The following is a 16,583-nucleotide window of genomic DNA, read 5'->3' on the forward strand; positions in this document are numbered from 1 at the left end:
AGCACTTCTGTTCTGGCCACTTGTCAGGTGTTGTCATTGCTGGGGAAGTGAAGAGAACACGGGCTCTGTTAGAGCCCGAGAGGGGCTCTCCCTCTGAGACAGGGTTCTTTTTTCTTTTTTCAACATCACCATCAATTTGATAAGGGAGACTGAGCACAGGACCTCATGAAGAAGACCCAATTCTTTTTATACCAAATTATTCAAGGGAGGGAACAAAACCTGTCAGAAGCCCTCTACTTTGCTACAGGCTGTAGGAGTCACCCATCCCAGGCAACTGCACATCTTCTGCCTCAGGCAGAGAAGAGGTTTCAGAATCCTGCTAGGGCAGCCCAGGCCTTGTCTGGAGTCTCCAAGTCTACTTTCTGTCTTATAAACTCTGGTAGTGCCTGCCACAGGGACCTGCATTCTTTATCCTGAACTGTAGTCAACACAGAAGGGTGCTTTGTTCCTATCCAGTAGTCATTCCCTGGAGTCCTCGCTGCTGCGTGGTCCTGCTGGTAACAGAATTCGGAATACGATGAAGTTGCAGACCTGGCAGGAGTGTTAGTGGCAAGCGTCTAAGTGCAGTCTGAAATCATGGGCCCTGCTTTCTAGTCGTAAGCAGGTACTGCCACTAACTTAACTTTCGGTGGCCACTCTGCTTCCTCTTTGCTAGTGCCGTTCATCCATTGCTTTTAGAACAAGTGGCCAGAAACCTTGGGGGTGGGGGGCTTCTGATCTATCCAGAACGGAAAGATGACTTTGTAGAAGGGTGGATGGGTAGATGGATGACTAGATCAGTGGGCCGATGCATGGGTGGACAGATGATGGGTGGATGGGACCCCAGGAGGTCGCCTGAAGACTGAAGAGGGACCCCTGAAATTCTTCCCACCACCTGTCTGCTACTCTGTAGCACAGCCTCTGCGAGAACAGTTAAGGAGGGACTGGCGGCTGGGCGGTGGGAGAGGCGAGGTAGAGGGGAGCTGGGGAAGGAGAGCGGAGAGGAGGAGGGCCTTGGAGGCAGAGAGGAGGGGCGGCAGGTTCCCGGGGAGCCTGGCGCTGGCAGCGGCTCTGGCGGTTAGGGGACCAATGTCGCTGCCGCCGCCTCCTCCTCGAGGGCCGGAGCTGCGTCGCCCGGGCTGAGCCGCAGCCGCAGCCGCAAGCCGAACGGCCGCTGGGCGCGCCCGCAACACGGGAGGATGGGCTGCGGCGGGAGCCGAGCCGATGCCATCGAGCCCCGCTACTATGAGAGCTGGACCCGGGAGACCGAGTCCACCTGGCTCACCTACACCGACTCGGACGCGCTGCCCAGCGCCGCAGCCACGGACAGCGGCCCCGAGGCGGGCGGCCTGCACGCGGGTGAGTGAGCCCAGCGCCCGCGAGGCCCGGCTACCTGCAGCGAGCCGAAGCTGCAGGGGAGCCTGGGGTAGCCAGGAACCCTATGGCGTGCCGGTGGGTGGGGTGACAGAGACAGAGAGGGACAGAGTAGGACCTGCCGGCTGACCAGCTGGCAGCCTCAAGCCCAGGAAGCCAGGTCAAGGAGAGCAGCTTCCCAGAGGACTGAGCTAACCCTTTGCGTCCCTGCAACACAACACCTCTGCCTACCAGTGTATATGCATTGGCCCCGGGGGATGAGTGGGTGGGTGGGAGGACAGTCCACTTCACCCACAAACCTCAGCTCACCCCACGTTTCCCACCTGACCCGGTGGTCTTTACCCAGCTTTGGTCTAGCTTCCTCTCTGGCCATCTGTGTACTCAATCGGGTGATTCTCCATCTCCTGGGTGGGCCACTTGTTCTCACACCTTTGGTGTGTGAACAAGAATCTTGAGCAGTATCGCCTGGGTGGGATCTTGACTCCTCCCCCATCCCTCCTGTTGGGAATGAGCTCCACTGCTGGCCTTCAAAATCCTAAGCTAGCCCAGGATTCAACACATGCCTGCCTATCACCAGCTCTGCCCTGGAGCCCACTTTCCAAGCAGTTACATCCCAGTAAAGGACTTACCTCCTTATCCCAATATGCTCGGAAGCTTTACATGAAGCAAGGCATAGAAGATTTTGACTCTAAATACTCTTGCCTAGGTCAATCCTTGGTCAGCAGTAATCTGACAAGGATTTGCAGAGAACTTTCTGGTTTAGTCACAAGTCAGGATTTGATTTTAAATCAGACACAAAACTATTGCAGATACTGTTGAATTAGATTGACCTTTGACCCTATATGTGTTGGTGGCTTCGGAAGAAAAAAAAAAGAACCTCACCACTTCTTACCCAGACCAATATTTATGTTTTTAAAGTTCTAACTATTGCTTGATCCCATCATGTAGGCATTACATTAATGTCAGGAATAGATATCTCCATCTTTGGTACCAATGTTTGCTTGTTTTATGTTTATTTTGTAAGGACACCAACTATGGCTATATTGTCCAGATTGGCCTTGAACTCCTGGGCTCAAGTATTCTTCCTTTTTCAAGCCCCCCCCCCCCCCCCCAGGAATGGTGAGGCATTAGCCTCCCCTGCTTGCTTGGAAAACTGTGGTAACGCTGAATTTATTTTAAAATTGTTTAACTCCCAGTGAGCATGATGGTTATTTTGTGCTGCTGCTAGGCTGGTATCCTGGTATCCAGCGGGTTCCCGAATAATGTGCTGGTTGACTTGAGTGTCAGAGGAGGATAAGACAGGAGCCTCTGAAGGCTTTGTAAATGTTAGCTGTGACAGCATTTCCAAGAAAGTGTCATACTTCTCTGCGGGGTCCAAGGCCAGGCAGTACTGCAAGGAAATGAGGTGGGAAAGATTCAGCATGAAAAACAACCAATGCTGCTTCGAAGCAGAGTTGTTTTGGTGGCACTTGGGGGTGTATGTGTGCATGTGTGTGTGTGCTCGCCCACGTGTGTGAGTGTATGTGCGTGTGTACATGTGTGTGAGTGTGTATGTATGTGTGTGTGTGAGCATGTGTGCTCATGCATGTGTGCATGTGTGAGTGTGCACACTCGAGTGTGTGTGCATATGTGTGCATCAGGCATGTGTGCATGTTTTACTGTATGGTGTCAGAGTTGTTGCGGATTGGCTGAATAAGCACACACATGTTCCTCAAATCTTCCCCGACACTCACTGATTATTATCACTGTCTCTATATCATGAAGTTGGGTTCCTGCAACAGGTAAGCCAAACTCACTGATGGCACATTTCCAAACTTGGGGACAGCCTTACAAGGTGGGTGGTGATTCAAGAGAGAGGCTCAGTTCTAGTCCAGGGAGAGTGCCTTGGATGGCCAGCACTTCTTAAATTTCTAATTTAAAAATTAGAATTTTAATTAGAAAAATTTAATTTTCTAATTAAATTTAAATTAGAATTAAATTTCTAAGTTTTAGAAATTTTAGCCCATAGAGGGACACTTCTGGAGGTCAGAAGTGAACACATTTTGCATGTGCATAAGGTCTATGCAGGGACTGTTGTCGGATGGGGATGGAAGAGGGGCTTGGTTGCTGTGGCTTTGCAGTCTGAAAATAATAAATAATCATTCTTAGCTTGGATCATCTGAGAAAGTTACACATTTGCTGGCTTTCTGCTGCCCTGGGCCATAGCCAGGATTACCCATTATCTTTTTCCTCCCAGCCCTCCCTGACTCATGTGCCCCCCACCCATGGGGGCTTCTCTGATGGACCTAACCCCATGGCCTGTAGTAGCTGTGCCTTGTAGGGAATGAGAATGTCAGTCTGTGTATAGAACAGTTCTTTTCTCATGGAGACAGTCAAACGGAAGAGCTGAACTCAAGAGAGTGTAGTTTTAAATAACCAAGATGCCTTTGTCCTAGGATCTGGAGCTGGATAAGACCCTGGGAGTCATTGTCCAGGGCAAATGGACTCTCAGATGAATTGTCCCCATTTGGAAATTCCCAGAACCACTTACTCTGGTTCCCTCAGCACTCGAGAATCCCTTCTTCCCAGGGTCCGGGTCCCTCTTGCTTAGTGTCAGATGGCTGCTGCTTTTCTCTTGGCGACCTTAGGCTTAGAAGGACAAACTCCTCTCTGTCTTCTGAGCTCAGGGCAGCTGGGATACTAGGTTGGGCTTTCATGAAGGTTTTCTCCAGAAGGCTGAGTCAACTGTTGAAGGTTTTCCCTGATGAGCGGGCGCTCGGTCTAACCTTGGCCTTCAATTGCTTCAGCTATTCCTACATTCTCTTCTACTCTCTTCCTCGAAGTCTGCAGCTGGGCACCCCTCAACCTGAATCAGCTCTCTGAGGTTCTCCCAAGTGTCTTTCTGGTCCTTCAGCTTCTGTTTAAAAAAGCCTTTCCACCAACTTTACCACCTCTAAGGAAACTCTGGCCCAGACTAAAGGTTCCATAGGCTCACAACGTGCCGATTCCACACCCGTCACCTACGGAGAAGCTTCAGTCAAGCACCATTGCCTTAGATGCTTACTTAAGCGGTCTCCCGCCTTCCAGACTGAGGGTGTGTCACATGACGAGTGATCCATCAGTGTTTGATAAGAGTTCTGAATTTTCCCGTGGGTGGTGGGTGGCTTATTTTTACACCAGTTCGACATCCGAGTCTCTTGCCCGCCTCCCATCCCTCTCACTTACAACCAACCCTGAGGCTCTGCTTCTTGGTGTTGGAGGCTGTTTCCAACAGCCTGCAGAACGCAATTAAGACTTTAGATCCCACTGTTAGTAGGTTGGAACTGAAGACTACACAGCTGATATCCCTCATCTGCCTGCATTTCCAAACTCTACTGAAGTAGGAAATGGAATCAGTCTGGCATAGATGGATTCTCATAAAATCGACGTGCTGGATGGAGTTTTTTCTTTTACCTCTACTGTGGGAGAGCGAGAGTCTAAGGTTGCCACACCTGCCTACTTCAGCCGGTCCATACATCAATAGCCACTTAGTCCCCGACTATACTCCATTACCAGTCTTGCTTTAAAATTACAAATGTCTTCCATATTTTTCCCAATCTATTTAGAGAATAAAACACCTCAAAAGTTTCTCAGCCAGTTCTTTATAGTTTTAAATAATTGTGTCAGTACAGTAATTTGGGAAGTTTGGGAAAATGATTTACCCAAATAAGGCAGAAGACAAAGATATTTAGTTATTATCACTAGCTACCATTTACGAATGACTTCTGAATGGTCAGGCACTGCAGTTGACACAATGCAAATCACCTCACTTAACGTGCACAATGAAGATGAGAGAGAAACCATTGCCCCCTGTAGGTCAGGGAAAGAGGCTTACAGTGTCCCGAGCAATGTCTCCATCCCAGAACTGCGGTCCAGCTTTCTTTGACTGACAAACCCCACATTTTAAATTAATTAATTAATTATTAATAGTTTTATTTGTTTACTTTTCAAATGATGCCCCCTTCTCAGTTTCCTGTCTGCAAGCTCCCCATCCCATCCTTCCTCTCCTTTGCCTCTATGAGGGTGCTCCTCCACCCACTCTTACCTCACTCCTCTAGCATCTCCCTATGCTGGGGCATCAAGCCTCCCTTCCCACTGATGTCATATAAAGCCATCCTCTGCTACATATGTGGCTGGAGTCATGGATCCCTCCATGTGTACTCTTTGGTTGGCGTCTTAGTCCCTGGGAGCTCTGAGTAGTCCGGTTAGTTGATATTGTTCTTCTTATTGAGTTGCAATCTCCTTCTGCTTCTCTGGTCCTCCTAGCTCTTCCATTGAGGTTCTAGGGCTCTGTCTGATGGTTGGCTGTGAGTATCTGCATCTGTCTTAGGTGCTAGCGGAACCTCTCAGAGGACAGCCACACCAGGCTCCTCTCAGTAGGTGCTTCTTGCATCAGCAGTAGTGTTGAACCCTACACTCTTCAACACACCCATTAGCCATCAACAGGGCATAGTTTTGGAATTCTTGATTTTGCAGTTACTGGGATGCAAAACCCAGATTAAACTCTTGATAATACAATCTGACACCAGGCACACCAGTTGTGTGTCTTCTCCTTTGGGAAGGAAGCTTCTTCTACCTCTGCAGAGTACCTTCCTCTGAGATTTCCTACTTCCTGTGACTTCCACCTGTGTGAGGTCCAGCCTGTGGCATCAGGCATTGCATAAACAGTTCTCTCAATTCCAGAGTTGCTGTTGGTTTCCTGTTATCCATCATGCAACACTGTAACCATCTTCTTTCCTCATGTAGGCTTCACTAGTTCTTTAAACACACTACTTATTCACTTTGTCCACGGCCTTCCTTGATATGAGGCACCTTGGGTTAGAGCTGGGCTCTTGACATTTGTCTATGTGCGTGTGTAGGAAAGTACAAGGGACGTTCTGAAGTGGTCCTATGAGTGCTTGTCCGGCAGAGGTAAAATCAGGGGGAGGGCTTGCTTGTCCGAATATTTCCTTGGTGACTCACATTAAGTTCACGGTTAGTTGAAACCCTTAGATCTTTCTTTCTAAGTATCCTGTTGTAGCAGGAGGATTGTGCTCTCTGCCTTAGACCCAAAGCTTGAGACAGTAATTGGTATATAGATGGCAGTCAATAAATAGTGAATGATGACTTGTCCTGAATCCTGTGAATCCTGCATTAACACAAGTGTGCTTTGTAACCCCCAGTTCCAGTGTTTTCATTTATTGTTGTAAACATTCATCTTAGTGGTTTCCAATTACTGCTTAAGTTTCACGTTCATTCACCTTGACAACGCTATGGAGAGAACATCCGAGGTCTTTGTTTCCCTCTGGTTATAGACCAAAGATGGAAGATGTCTGTTTGTTTTTTGGTTTGTGCAGTAGACACTTAGCACAGAGATGAGTAAGCTGCGTTTCTTTGTTTCAAGAGGTGTATGATAAATGAGAGACAGACACAGAAACACCAACCAGGTCAGCGTGGTCCATACTGCGTGAAGAATTCAAGGGCTGAGTAGGTCATTCTGCCCAGGGAATGACTGTGTACAGAGATTGTAGAAGAACCGAGGAATGTGAGGAAGCCAGTGTTCCCAAGGCCCCTTCCAAGCAGGTGAGGTGGAGGAAGGTAGCCTGGCTTCCCCGAGAGGTGTCCTGAGAAGGACAGTCCTGGCGAGAACCTCCAACCTGGGTCTTCCTGTGAACAAAACCTCCCACCCCTGTGGAAGCCAGCCCCTTCTAGACCCGTTACCTTTGGTGTTCCTGTCTTAATGATTGACTCACATCTTCCATTTTCATGGGTGATGGTTAGGCTAGGTAAGGAATGGCTGGCTGAGTCAAACCCCAGGGGAGCCCTCTTCAATGAATAACCTAAGAAGTTTATGTGTCCTCCTTTCCTGTAGACCCCAGAGAAAGTTATCACTTTTCATCAGTTCCGAGACGCATCCTTTTAGGTTCTTGCCCACTCATTTGTTGTGCGGTAAGGAAACACTCCTTTTTTTTTCTTCCCTGATCATTGTTGTGTATGTGAGAGCATGCACGGCGTGTGGCCTACATGCCACAGTACCTTGTGGATGTCAGAGGACAACTTTACATAGTCCTCTCCTTCCCCTTCCCCTTCCCATGAGTTCCCAGGATTGATCTCAGGCTTGCATAGCGAACACAGCCCTTACTACTAAACCATCTCTCCAGTGCAAAACTTTGAGTTATAAGGGAATTTGTCATTTTGTAAACGTTACTACAAGAAATGGGAGATTATAAACCCAAACAGTTTTTATATTTCTAAGAAGTTCCACGTTTTCATGGTCCTTCTTGCTCTGACAGTCCAGTGTCAGCATGGGCTATATGGCATCACTCAGCCTTCTGAGGGACTAAGAGCCTATAGATTTCTCAATAAGCAGAAAGCAGGGACCATGCCTAGATAATAAAGATGGTGAACTTTCAAGATGGCTGACTTTTTTCTCACCCTCTTGAGACAAGAGGTAGCTTAAAACAAAGGCATGGTGAGTCTTTTCTCCCACTGTGGGTTGCCATGTAGTAGGCTACACAGTTATGCCATATTATGAAAGTATTCCTAAAAATACTTTAGGTGCTAAAATTATCTTGAATAAAATCAGTCTCTCAATCAGCCATAAATTGCTATACACTGTGACCCTGAGCTAAGGTTAACTGCTATCTCTCTGCTTCTGTAAATAGCGCTTGCTTGCTGTAGATGTCCAGCACTGCCTGTTTGTATATATCACAATTGCAGTTTTTGCCCTTGAGGATGCCAAGAAGTGCATGCTGACAGGAGCCTGATATAGCTGTCTCCTGAGAGGCTCTGGCAAATACAGAGGCAGATGCTTGCATCCAACCATTGGATTGAGAATGGGGGTCCCCAACGGAGGAATTAGAGAAAGGACTGAAGTAGCTGAAGGGATTTGCAATCCCATAGGAAGAACGACAGTATCAACCAACCAGAGCTCCCAGAGCTCCCAGGGACTAAACCACCAACCAAAGAGTATACATGGAGGAACCCATGACTCCAGCTGCAAAAGTAGCAGAGGATGGGCCTTGTCAAGCATCAATGGGAGGAGAGATCCTTGGTCCTGTGAAGTCTCCATGCCTCCTGTGTAAGGGAATGTCAGGGTGGTGAGGTGGGAGTGGGTGGGGGAGCACCCTCATAGAAACAGGAAGAGGGGATGGGATTTGGGGTTTCTGGAGGGAAAACCGGAAAAGGGGATAGCATTTGAAATGTAAATAAAGAAAATATCCAATAAAAGGAAAAAAAAACTAGAGGTTGAGGCTGCTTCCCATTATTAACTGCTTGGGACGGTCCTGTCAGTAATTAATAAGGACTCCATTTGATTTATTTAGGCCTCAAGAGTTTTTCTCTTCAGGTACCCCAAACACCACTGCGTGTGGACCTGTCTAATAAGTTCAAGACCAGACCAGAACATGTGTACCCCAAACTTGTATACCTTATCAGACTCCCTGTTTTTGTTCACATTGATCAATCTTAAATTGGGGAAGGAAGACCCCCTCAAGGACCTTTAAAAACCCAGCCCTCAGGAGACAGGTCTCAGCTTTCTGAGCCCACCTTCTGCAAAGCAAGGGGTTGTTGTGTGCCTTGCTGCTTTGTCTTTCTTCATCCCGATAAAAGCTGTTCCTTATGGGCTAATTCTGTTTGCTGTGTCTGAGGTGTCCCTCGGTGCCATGTGCCTTTTAATTCTTCAGAACTAATCAGGGCCCCTAGACAGCACCAGTTAGACACTCAATAAAATGATTGTGACTTAACTAGCTGTTCATTTGAGGTGACTCCATTGTTAGGTGCGACAGCATTCCAGGTGCGCCTCCTGCCTTTGTAGGTCCTGGTGCAGATAGGCTAGTTCCCCATGCTTGGACACCTTCAAGATTGTCTTTCAGGATGTGTCCGTGCATCCCTTTGGAAACTTGGTTGTCTGAACCAGTTGTTCTTGGCTGACTCTGCCCGGTGCCTTTCTGTGTCCAGTCCAGAGCATCTAGCTACCCACAGCAGACATTTTGGTTTCAATGCAAATCCCATCTCCCTAAGCGCCCACAGAGCTTCTCTAAAAGGCCATTTTGACTGCCATCTATAGTGCAGACTCCAGGGATACTCTGCACCTGTAGCTCAAATCGGAATCATTTGGAGAAATGCCTCACCCCTTGTGATTCATACGTTGGAATCCTAACCTCAGTACACAGGTATCTTGTACAAGATCTTAACAGAGGTAATCAAGTTAAAATGAAGTCATGAGGGTGTGGTCTCATCCAGGGTGACTGATGTCCTTATAGAAAGGAGAAATTTGGAGATAAGCACATGTGTGAGGCTGGAAGCAGAGGTGGGTGACACTTCTTCAAGACAAGGTGTTAGATCGCTCTGAGTACCATGGGATGGAGCAGAAAAGCAGGTCTTAGTTAGGGTCTTATTGCTGTGAACAGACACCACGGCCAATGTAAGTTTTATAAAGGACATTTAATTGGGGCTGGCTTACAGGTTTAGAGGTTCAGTCCATTATCATCAAGGCAGGAGCATGACAGCATCCAGGCAGGCATGGTGCAGGAGGAGCTGAGTTCTACATCTTCACCCGAAGGAAGTCAGGAACAGACTCAGCATCCTCAGGCAGCTAGGAGGAGAGTCTCCTAGCCCACCCCACAGTGACACACTTCCCCCAACAAGGCCACACCTTCTAATAGTGCCACTCCCTGGGCCAAGCATATGTAAATCATCACACTAGGGATGTATTTATCAGTTGTTGAGAGCAAGCAGGGCGGGGTGGGGCAGGACGGGGCACAGGGTAGCTCTTCCATTACCAGGCTGTAACTGCAGCTACATCATTTCTGGTCTCAAAAGGTGCCTGCACTCACGTGCACACGTACGCACACACTCACAATTTAAACTGTATGTAAGTGTTAGGAGTTAGTCTATTTGACAGGAAGAAGATCAAGGGACGAGTGAAAGGACTTTTCTTCCTTCTTTGAATATTTTTCTTTCAGTAGGAAAGAATGTGCAGGGTAAATATGCCTTGTGATAAATACATCCCATGTATGTAACCTCTCCATGCTCTGCAGAAGGAGCCATGCTGTCTCACATTTTTCCTCAGCTGTTTTCTGGGAGCTACAGTCTATGATATGGAAGCATGGTCGCCTCTGTCTTAGTCAGGGTTTCTATTGCTGTGATTAAACACTGACCAAAACAACTTCAGGAGGAAAGGGTTTATTCAGCTTACACTTCCACAGTGCTGTTCATCACTGAAGGAAGTCAGGACAGGAGCTCAAACAGGGCAGAAAGCAGGAGGCAGCAGCTGATGCAGAGGCCGTGGAGGGGTGCTGCTTACTGGCTTGCTCACACTGCTTTCTTATAGAACCCAAGTGTGTCACTCTTTTCAGACACCCCAGAAGAGGACATCGGATCTCATTACGGATGGTTGTGAGCCACCATGTGGTTTCTGGGAATTGAACTCAGGACCTCTGGGAGAGCAGTCAGTGTTCTTAACCGCTGAGCCATCTCTCCAGCCCGTGGATGCAGTTTTTAAATTGAGGTTCTCTCCTTTTAGACTTCAGCTTGTCACGTTGACATTAGACTAGCCAGCACACAGCACAGGTCTGTGTAGTTGGAGGCATCAGCTCCATGTCTGAATCTCAGATGCCCATGGAGTCAGGCAGGCCGGACAGTCTCTGTCCATCTCTTCCAGGAGCTGGGTCTCTGGGTCGTTCAGGGCAGGGGTGGATGCCATGCCGGGTCATGCGACTTCTGTGTAAGGAAACTAAGCAGGAAGCCCCATCTGCTTTACAAATGGTGCAGATTCCCACAGACTCTGGGTTGCGTTAGCTTTTCTTCGTGGTGATGCTGTGAGTCCCGGATTCTCTCATGTCTGCTTTGGCATTTTAGTGGTCGGTTAGCTAAGCTGAGCCAGTGCTGTTAGCCAGATGCCTTTGGCTGGCATCCAACCAAGACCCTAGCCATCTTCTCCAAACCACTGCCCCGTGCTTTGACATAACCACATTTCTGGGACCACACAGACAGACGGACAAGGTGTTTCTCTTTCAGTATCCTGTACCTTCTCCCTGTGCTACCATGGCAGCATGGCCTGTGTACTGTGACCCCAAGTCCCCAAACCTCTCCTCCTCCACCCAGCATCTTTCTTACTGCTTTGCTCGAAGACAGCAAAGTTATATAGTTAAGGAATCTGAATTTAATTGCAGGTAATAGTTGTGTGACCTTGAGCCACATGCAAGGTCTCAGCTATTCTGGGCTTCAGGTCTTCTCCGGTGGGATGGAAATCTCTGAGGAATTAACCAGTCACAGGGATATTCAGAGTCTCAGTTCTGGCTGCATAGCCTATCATCCAGGACTTCTTTGTTTCCTCTTCTTGGCCTTGTTTGGGTTTATCATGCCTGGGTTTATCACTCTGCTCCTAGGCTTCCTATACACCTATGTCTGAACTGCTGGGCATTGCTGGAGAGGTGACTCCTGCAGTCCGTGCTCCAAACCTGGGGCGCATCTCACCACCTCCCAATAAGTCTATTAGTTCCCTATTAGGAGCATCCCTGTCTTACAGCTTCAGTGTTAGGTGCCCTTTTCTCTGAATACCAAAAGAAGTCAAATACCTGCTGGGAATCCTCTGCTACTGCCTCCTGTCACCTATGTAAGAGAGACACTGTTATGGTCTGTTTTCAGTATGAGGCACGTTTAGATCTTGCCAGTGATTCAGATAAGCACGATGCATGAGGCCCCCGCTTTCCCTGGTGCCTGCTTGCCTGGGGACATTTTATTTTATATTGAAAAGTTACAGACAGGACAACAGGCAGTGGTGGCGCACGCCTTAGCACTTTGGAGGCAGAGACGGGCGGATCTCTAAATTCAAGGCTGGCTTGGTTTACAGATGGAGTTCCAGGACAGCCAGGGCTACACAGAGAAACCTTGTCTTGAGAAGGAAAGAGAGTTATAGACAGTTTTCCTGTGTCAGGAAGGGGGAGGATCTCAAGCCCCCAGAGGGTGGGGATTGTGTTAGGTGAGTGGGAAGGGTTGGAACTCTCCAGTCTACCAGTCTGTGGGGAAGAAAGGGCAGGGATATTTTGTGATCAGGAATGGTAGAGCTCTGTTTTGTGCCAAAGTTCTGTGCCAGTCATTTTTGTCATTGGTCCAGGCTGATCATTCTCCTTCTCCTGTCCTCCCCTCCCCCTCACAACCCCACACCCATCACTGCTTCTGCAGAACTGAAAACAAATGTCTCATTTTTACTACTCTGAGTCTCTAGCGAGGGTCCTGATTTCCCTAATATGTAACCTTTTTGCTACTACAGGTATGCACTGGCCAAGACTAGCAGAGAGAAGGGTCTTAAATGCAGGCCCAGTTCTGTTATCTGTCGTTTTTTTCTGACTGCTTCCTCTACTTTTGTTTTGTTTCCTTTTCCTTCCCTTCTTCTTTCTTCCTTCCCTCCCTTTCTTTTTTTCTTTTATTGGATTTTATTCTTTACATTTCAAATGTTATCCACTTTCTCGGTTTCCCCACCAGAAAGAATACTTCTATGCCATCCCCCTTCCTTCTATGAGGGTGCTCCCTCACCCACCCACCCACCCACTTCTTCCCAATTCCCTGCCTTGACATTCCCCTACACTGGGGCATCAAGCCTTCAAAGGACCTCTCCTCTTATTGATGCAGGACAAGGCCATCCTCTGCTACATGTGTAGATGGAGTCATAGGTCCATCCCTGTGTTCTCTTGGTATGGTGGTTACTCCCTGGGAGCTCTGAGTTGTCTGGTTGGTTGATATTGTTGTTCTTCCTATGGGGTTGCAAACCCCTTCAGCTTCTTCAATCCTTTCTCTAACTTCTCCAATGGGGATCCCATTTTCAGTCCAATGGTTGGCTGCAAGCATCTGCCTCTGTATTTGTCAGGCTCTGGTACAGCCTCTCAGGAGAAAGCTATATCAGGCTCCTGTCAGCAAGCACTTTTGGCATCAGCTACGTTGTTTAGTTTGGTGGCTGTATATGGGCTGGATCCTCTAGGTGGGGCAGTCTCTGGATGGTAATTCCTTCAGCATCTGTACCACTCTTTGTCACTATATTTCCTCCAGTGAGTATTTTTGTTTCCACTTCCAAGAAGGACCAAAGCATCCACATTTTGGTCTTCTTCTTGAGCTTCATGTGGTCTGTGGATTGTATCTGGGGTATTCTGAGCTTTCGGGCTAATATCCACTTATCAGTGAGAGCATACCACGTGTGTTTTTTGTGATTGGGTTACATCACTAAGAATGATATTTTCCAGTTCCATCTATTTACCTAAGAATTTCATGAAGTCATTATTTTTAATAGATAAGTAGTAAATATACTACATTTTCTGTAATATATACCACATTTTCTGTATCTATTCCTCTGTTGATGGACATCTGGGTTCTTTCTAGTCTGGGTATTATAAATAAGACTGCTATGAACATAGTGGAGCATGTGTCCTTGTTACATGTTAGAGCATCTTTCGTGCATATGCCCGGGAGTGGTATAGCTGGGTCCTCAGGTAGTACTATGTCCAATTTTCTGAGGATCCTCCAGACTGATTTCCAGAATGGTTGTACCAGTTTGCAATCCCACCAACAATGGAGGAGTGTTCCTCTTTCTCCACATCCTCGCCAGCATCTGTTGTCACCTGAGTTTTTGATCTTGGCCATTCTGACTGGTGTGAGGTGGAATCTTGGGGTTGTTTTGATTTGAATTTCCCTTATGACTAAGGATGTTGCATCCCTGGGACGAAGCCTACCTGGTCATGATGGATGATGGCCTCTGGCCAGCTCGTTCTCTGCTGCATCTTCAGCAGTGTCTGTTCTGACTACACTGAGCCTTTCCCATTACCAGGCCTTGGCATTTGCTAGAATGTGCTTCCTCCGAACACATCACAGTCCTTTACATGCTCAACCCTACTTTCTTCAGCTTAGTTCAAATGTCACTTCCTTAGGGGAGACTAGCTTTCCCCAGTGACTGCCTCATTGTTTCATAATCCCAGGAGGTCAAGGGCCTCACTGACTCAGTCCTTTCAACCCAAGCACTTAACACAGAGCTCAGCAGAGTGGATATTTGTTGAATGAAGGAAGCTGAAGGGAGCTCTTGTTCCTCCTTTGTGCTGTTAGAAATTGTATCTGGTTGTACAAACAGAAGGTAGCTTAGCAAGCAGAATTCTGGAGGTCGGTACTTGCATCTGTCCCCAGAGGCTCTTAAGGACCTGGACTCCTCTACGTTTCTGCTCTGCCATCTTTAGTCCCTCATGGCTACAAGAGGCTACTTGGTCATATTTATTTATTTATTTATTTATTTATTTATTTACTTACTTACTTATTTATTTTCAAAGTTTTTTAATCATTATTTTAAGGTTTGTGCTTGTGTGCGAGTCTTTACATGGGTGTGTGCACATGAAAGCAGGCACCCTTGGAGCTGGAGGCAGAGGTTCAAGGTGGAGCTCCAGTTTTAGGCTGTTGTGAGCACCGACATGGGTGCTTGGCACCAATTTCCTGTCCTTTGCCAGAGCAGTATATGTTCTTAACCACGGAGTCACCTCCACTGTCTTATTGGGAAGTCAGGGAAGAGCACAGAGGAACATTCTTCCTGAGCATTTTCCTTAGCTGGAAAACGGCAACTGTGCAGCATCAAGTGAGCTCTGCTCAGGTTTCTGTGACATTGGTATTCCTAACAGGAGAATCGTAGGCAACGAGCACTCCCAGCTGAGAACATCCCACCTGCAAAGGAGAAAGGAGGAAGGTGGCCAGCAAGATGGCTGCATCTCTCATGCTAAGGCTGTGGTCAGAGACAAGGTACAATCATCAAGGGCAAGAAAGGAAAGGAAGACTCAAGAGAGGGAGAGACAGACCTCCTCAGAAACTAAGGTGACATGGCGGTCAGTGTTAAATTTTTGCTGTAGTAACATTTAAGGATGTTTTCATGTGTCAAGTGAGGTGAACAGTTGTTAAAACAGTAAGTGCACCAGGACGGGCGATACAGCTTAGTTGGTTGAATGCTCTCCTACTGCGAGCACAGTCCTGAGTTTGAACCCATGCATCTCATAAAAGCAGTGAGGGGACATACTGTCATCCCAACATGGAGTGGAGGTAAAGACAGAACGGTTGGAAGTTCAAGGTGGTCCTCTGCTACATGGCAAGTGTGAATCTGGGATACATGTGTCAGTGCTAAGATATATAACTTTTTGAGATGTCAGGGTTTAAGTTCAGGGACCTACACAAGCCAAGTAAGTCACACACCTCTAGGCTTATGTTCCTACCCCTGGAAATAATTTAAAATGAATGCAATGCTGTTGTAACCTCAAGTCTTGTAGAACGATCCTCTAAAACTTGATTCCGTGCTTGTGCTTCTTTCTGCCTCACTTTTCTGCAAGTTTAATATGGTGCAGGACTGAGGTACCAGATTCTCATGAGAGGGAACGTTTGTGGAGCCTGCCTGCCTGCCTGCCTTTCTTCCTTCCTTCCTTCCTTCCTTCCTTCCTTCCTTCCTTCCTTCCTTCCTTCCTTCCTTCCTTCCTTCCTTCCCCCTCCCATTTCTCTCTGGCTGTCCAGGAACTCTCTCTATAGACCAGGCTAGTCTCAGACTCGGAGATCCACCTACCTCTGCCTCCCAAGTGCTGGTATTGAAACTGAGCACTACCATGCTGGGCTTGTGGAAGTTTCTTGTTCAGGGCCATGTTCCTGTTCAACCTGGAGGCTTCTGTTAGGGAAGCTTTAGACAGCCAGTTGCCAAATTTTAAGAGCTGACTGCATTCCCTGTGGAAGTTACAAAATAAAAATTCCCTGCTTGTAGGCTTTAGCACATGAGGAAACCAGAAGGTTTGTAAAAAATACCAGAGCTGTTAGGAAAACTGGTTGCCATAACAACAAGGCATGGAGTTGGTTACAAAGAAGCTGCAGTGGCCTATGCACCCTTCCTAGGAGGGATGCAGGTTTAAGGACTTTAAACAAGCATTTCTGAAAACAAGGCCATGTTCAGTTATTTCCTCTGAGAGCCCCTTTCCAGACAGTCAGGGCATAGCCAGGAGTCACACCTGCTAGTAGGACTGATGACGGATGAGTGTACACACGTGAATGCAGCCACTGTCTCATGAGCATGGTTTGCACTCACCGGGTGCCTCTCCAGGGCCAAGCATCCCATGGTTATTATGTAACCAGTTATCTCTGCTTACAGATGGCAGAGGCAAAGAGGCGATGTGTATGCATGCAGGCTGGAAGAGGAGGCTTAGAACCCAGGCCAGCCTCACTTGGAACCCAGT

At 47.6% G+C, this 16,583-nt stretch overlaps 1 protein-coding gene across 2 annotated transcripts in view; it reads left to right on the top strand.

The window, feature by feature from the left end:
- Positions 1-622: 622 nt before the first annotated feature.
- Baalc (BAALC binder of MAP3K1 and KLF4) overlaps positions 623-16,583 on the top strand; it is a 73,969-nt gene continuing 58,008 nt past the window's right edge. Inside the window, exon 1 of one of the 2 annotated variants that reach the window (XM_063262929.1) lies at positions 623-1,338. In XM_063262929.1, the coding sequence (XP_063118999.1) occupies positions 1,179-1,338 (160 nt within the window). In that variant the 5' untranslated portion in view covers positions 623-1,178. The remainder of the gene's footprint in view (positions 1,339-16,583) is intronic. The other variant, NM_144762.3, reaches the window with a different exon arrangement.

This window comes from Rattus norvegicus, chromosome 7, assembly GCF_036323735.1.
Source record: "Rattus norvegicus strain BN/NHsdMcwi chromosome 7, GRCr8, whole genome shotgun sequence".
In the NCBI taxonomy this organism is placed as follows: domain Eukaryota; kingdom Metazoa; phylum Chordata; class Mammalia; order Rodentia; family Muridae; genus Rattus; species Rattus norvegicus.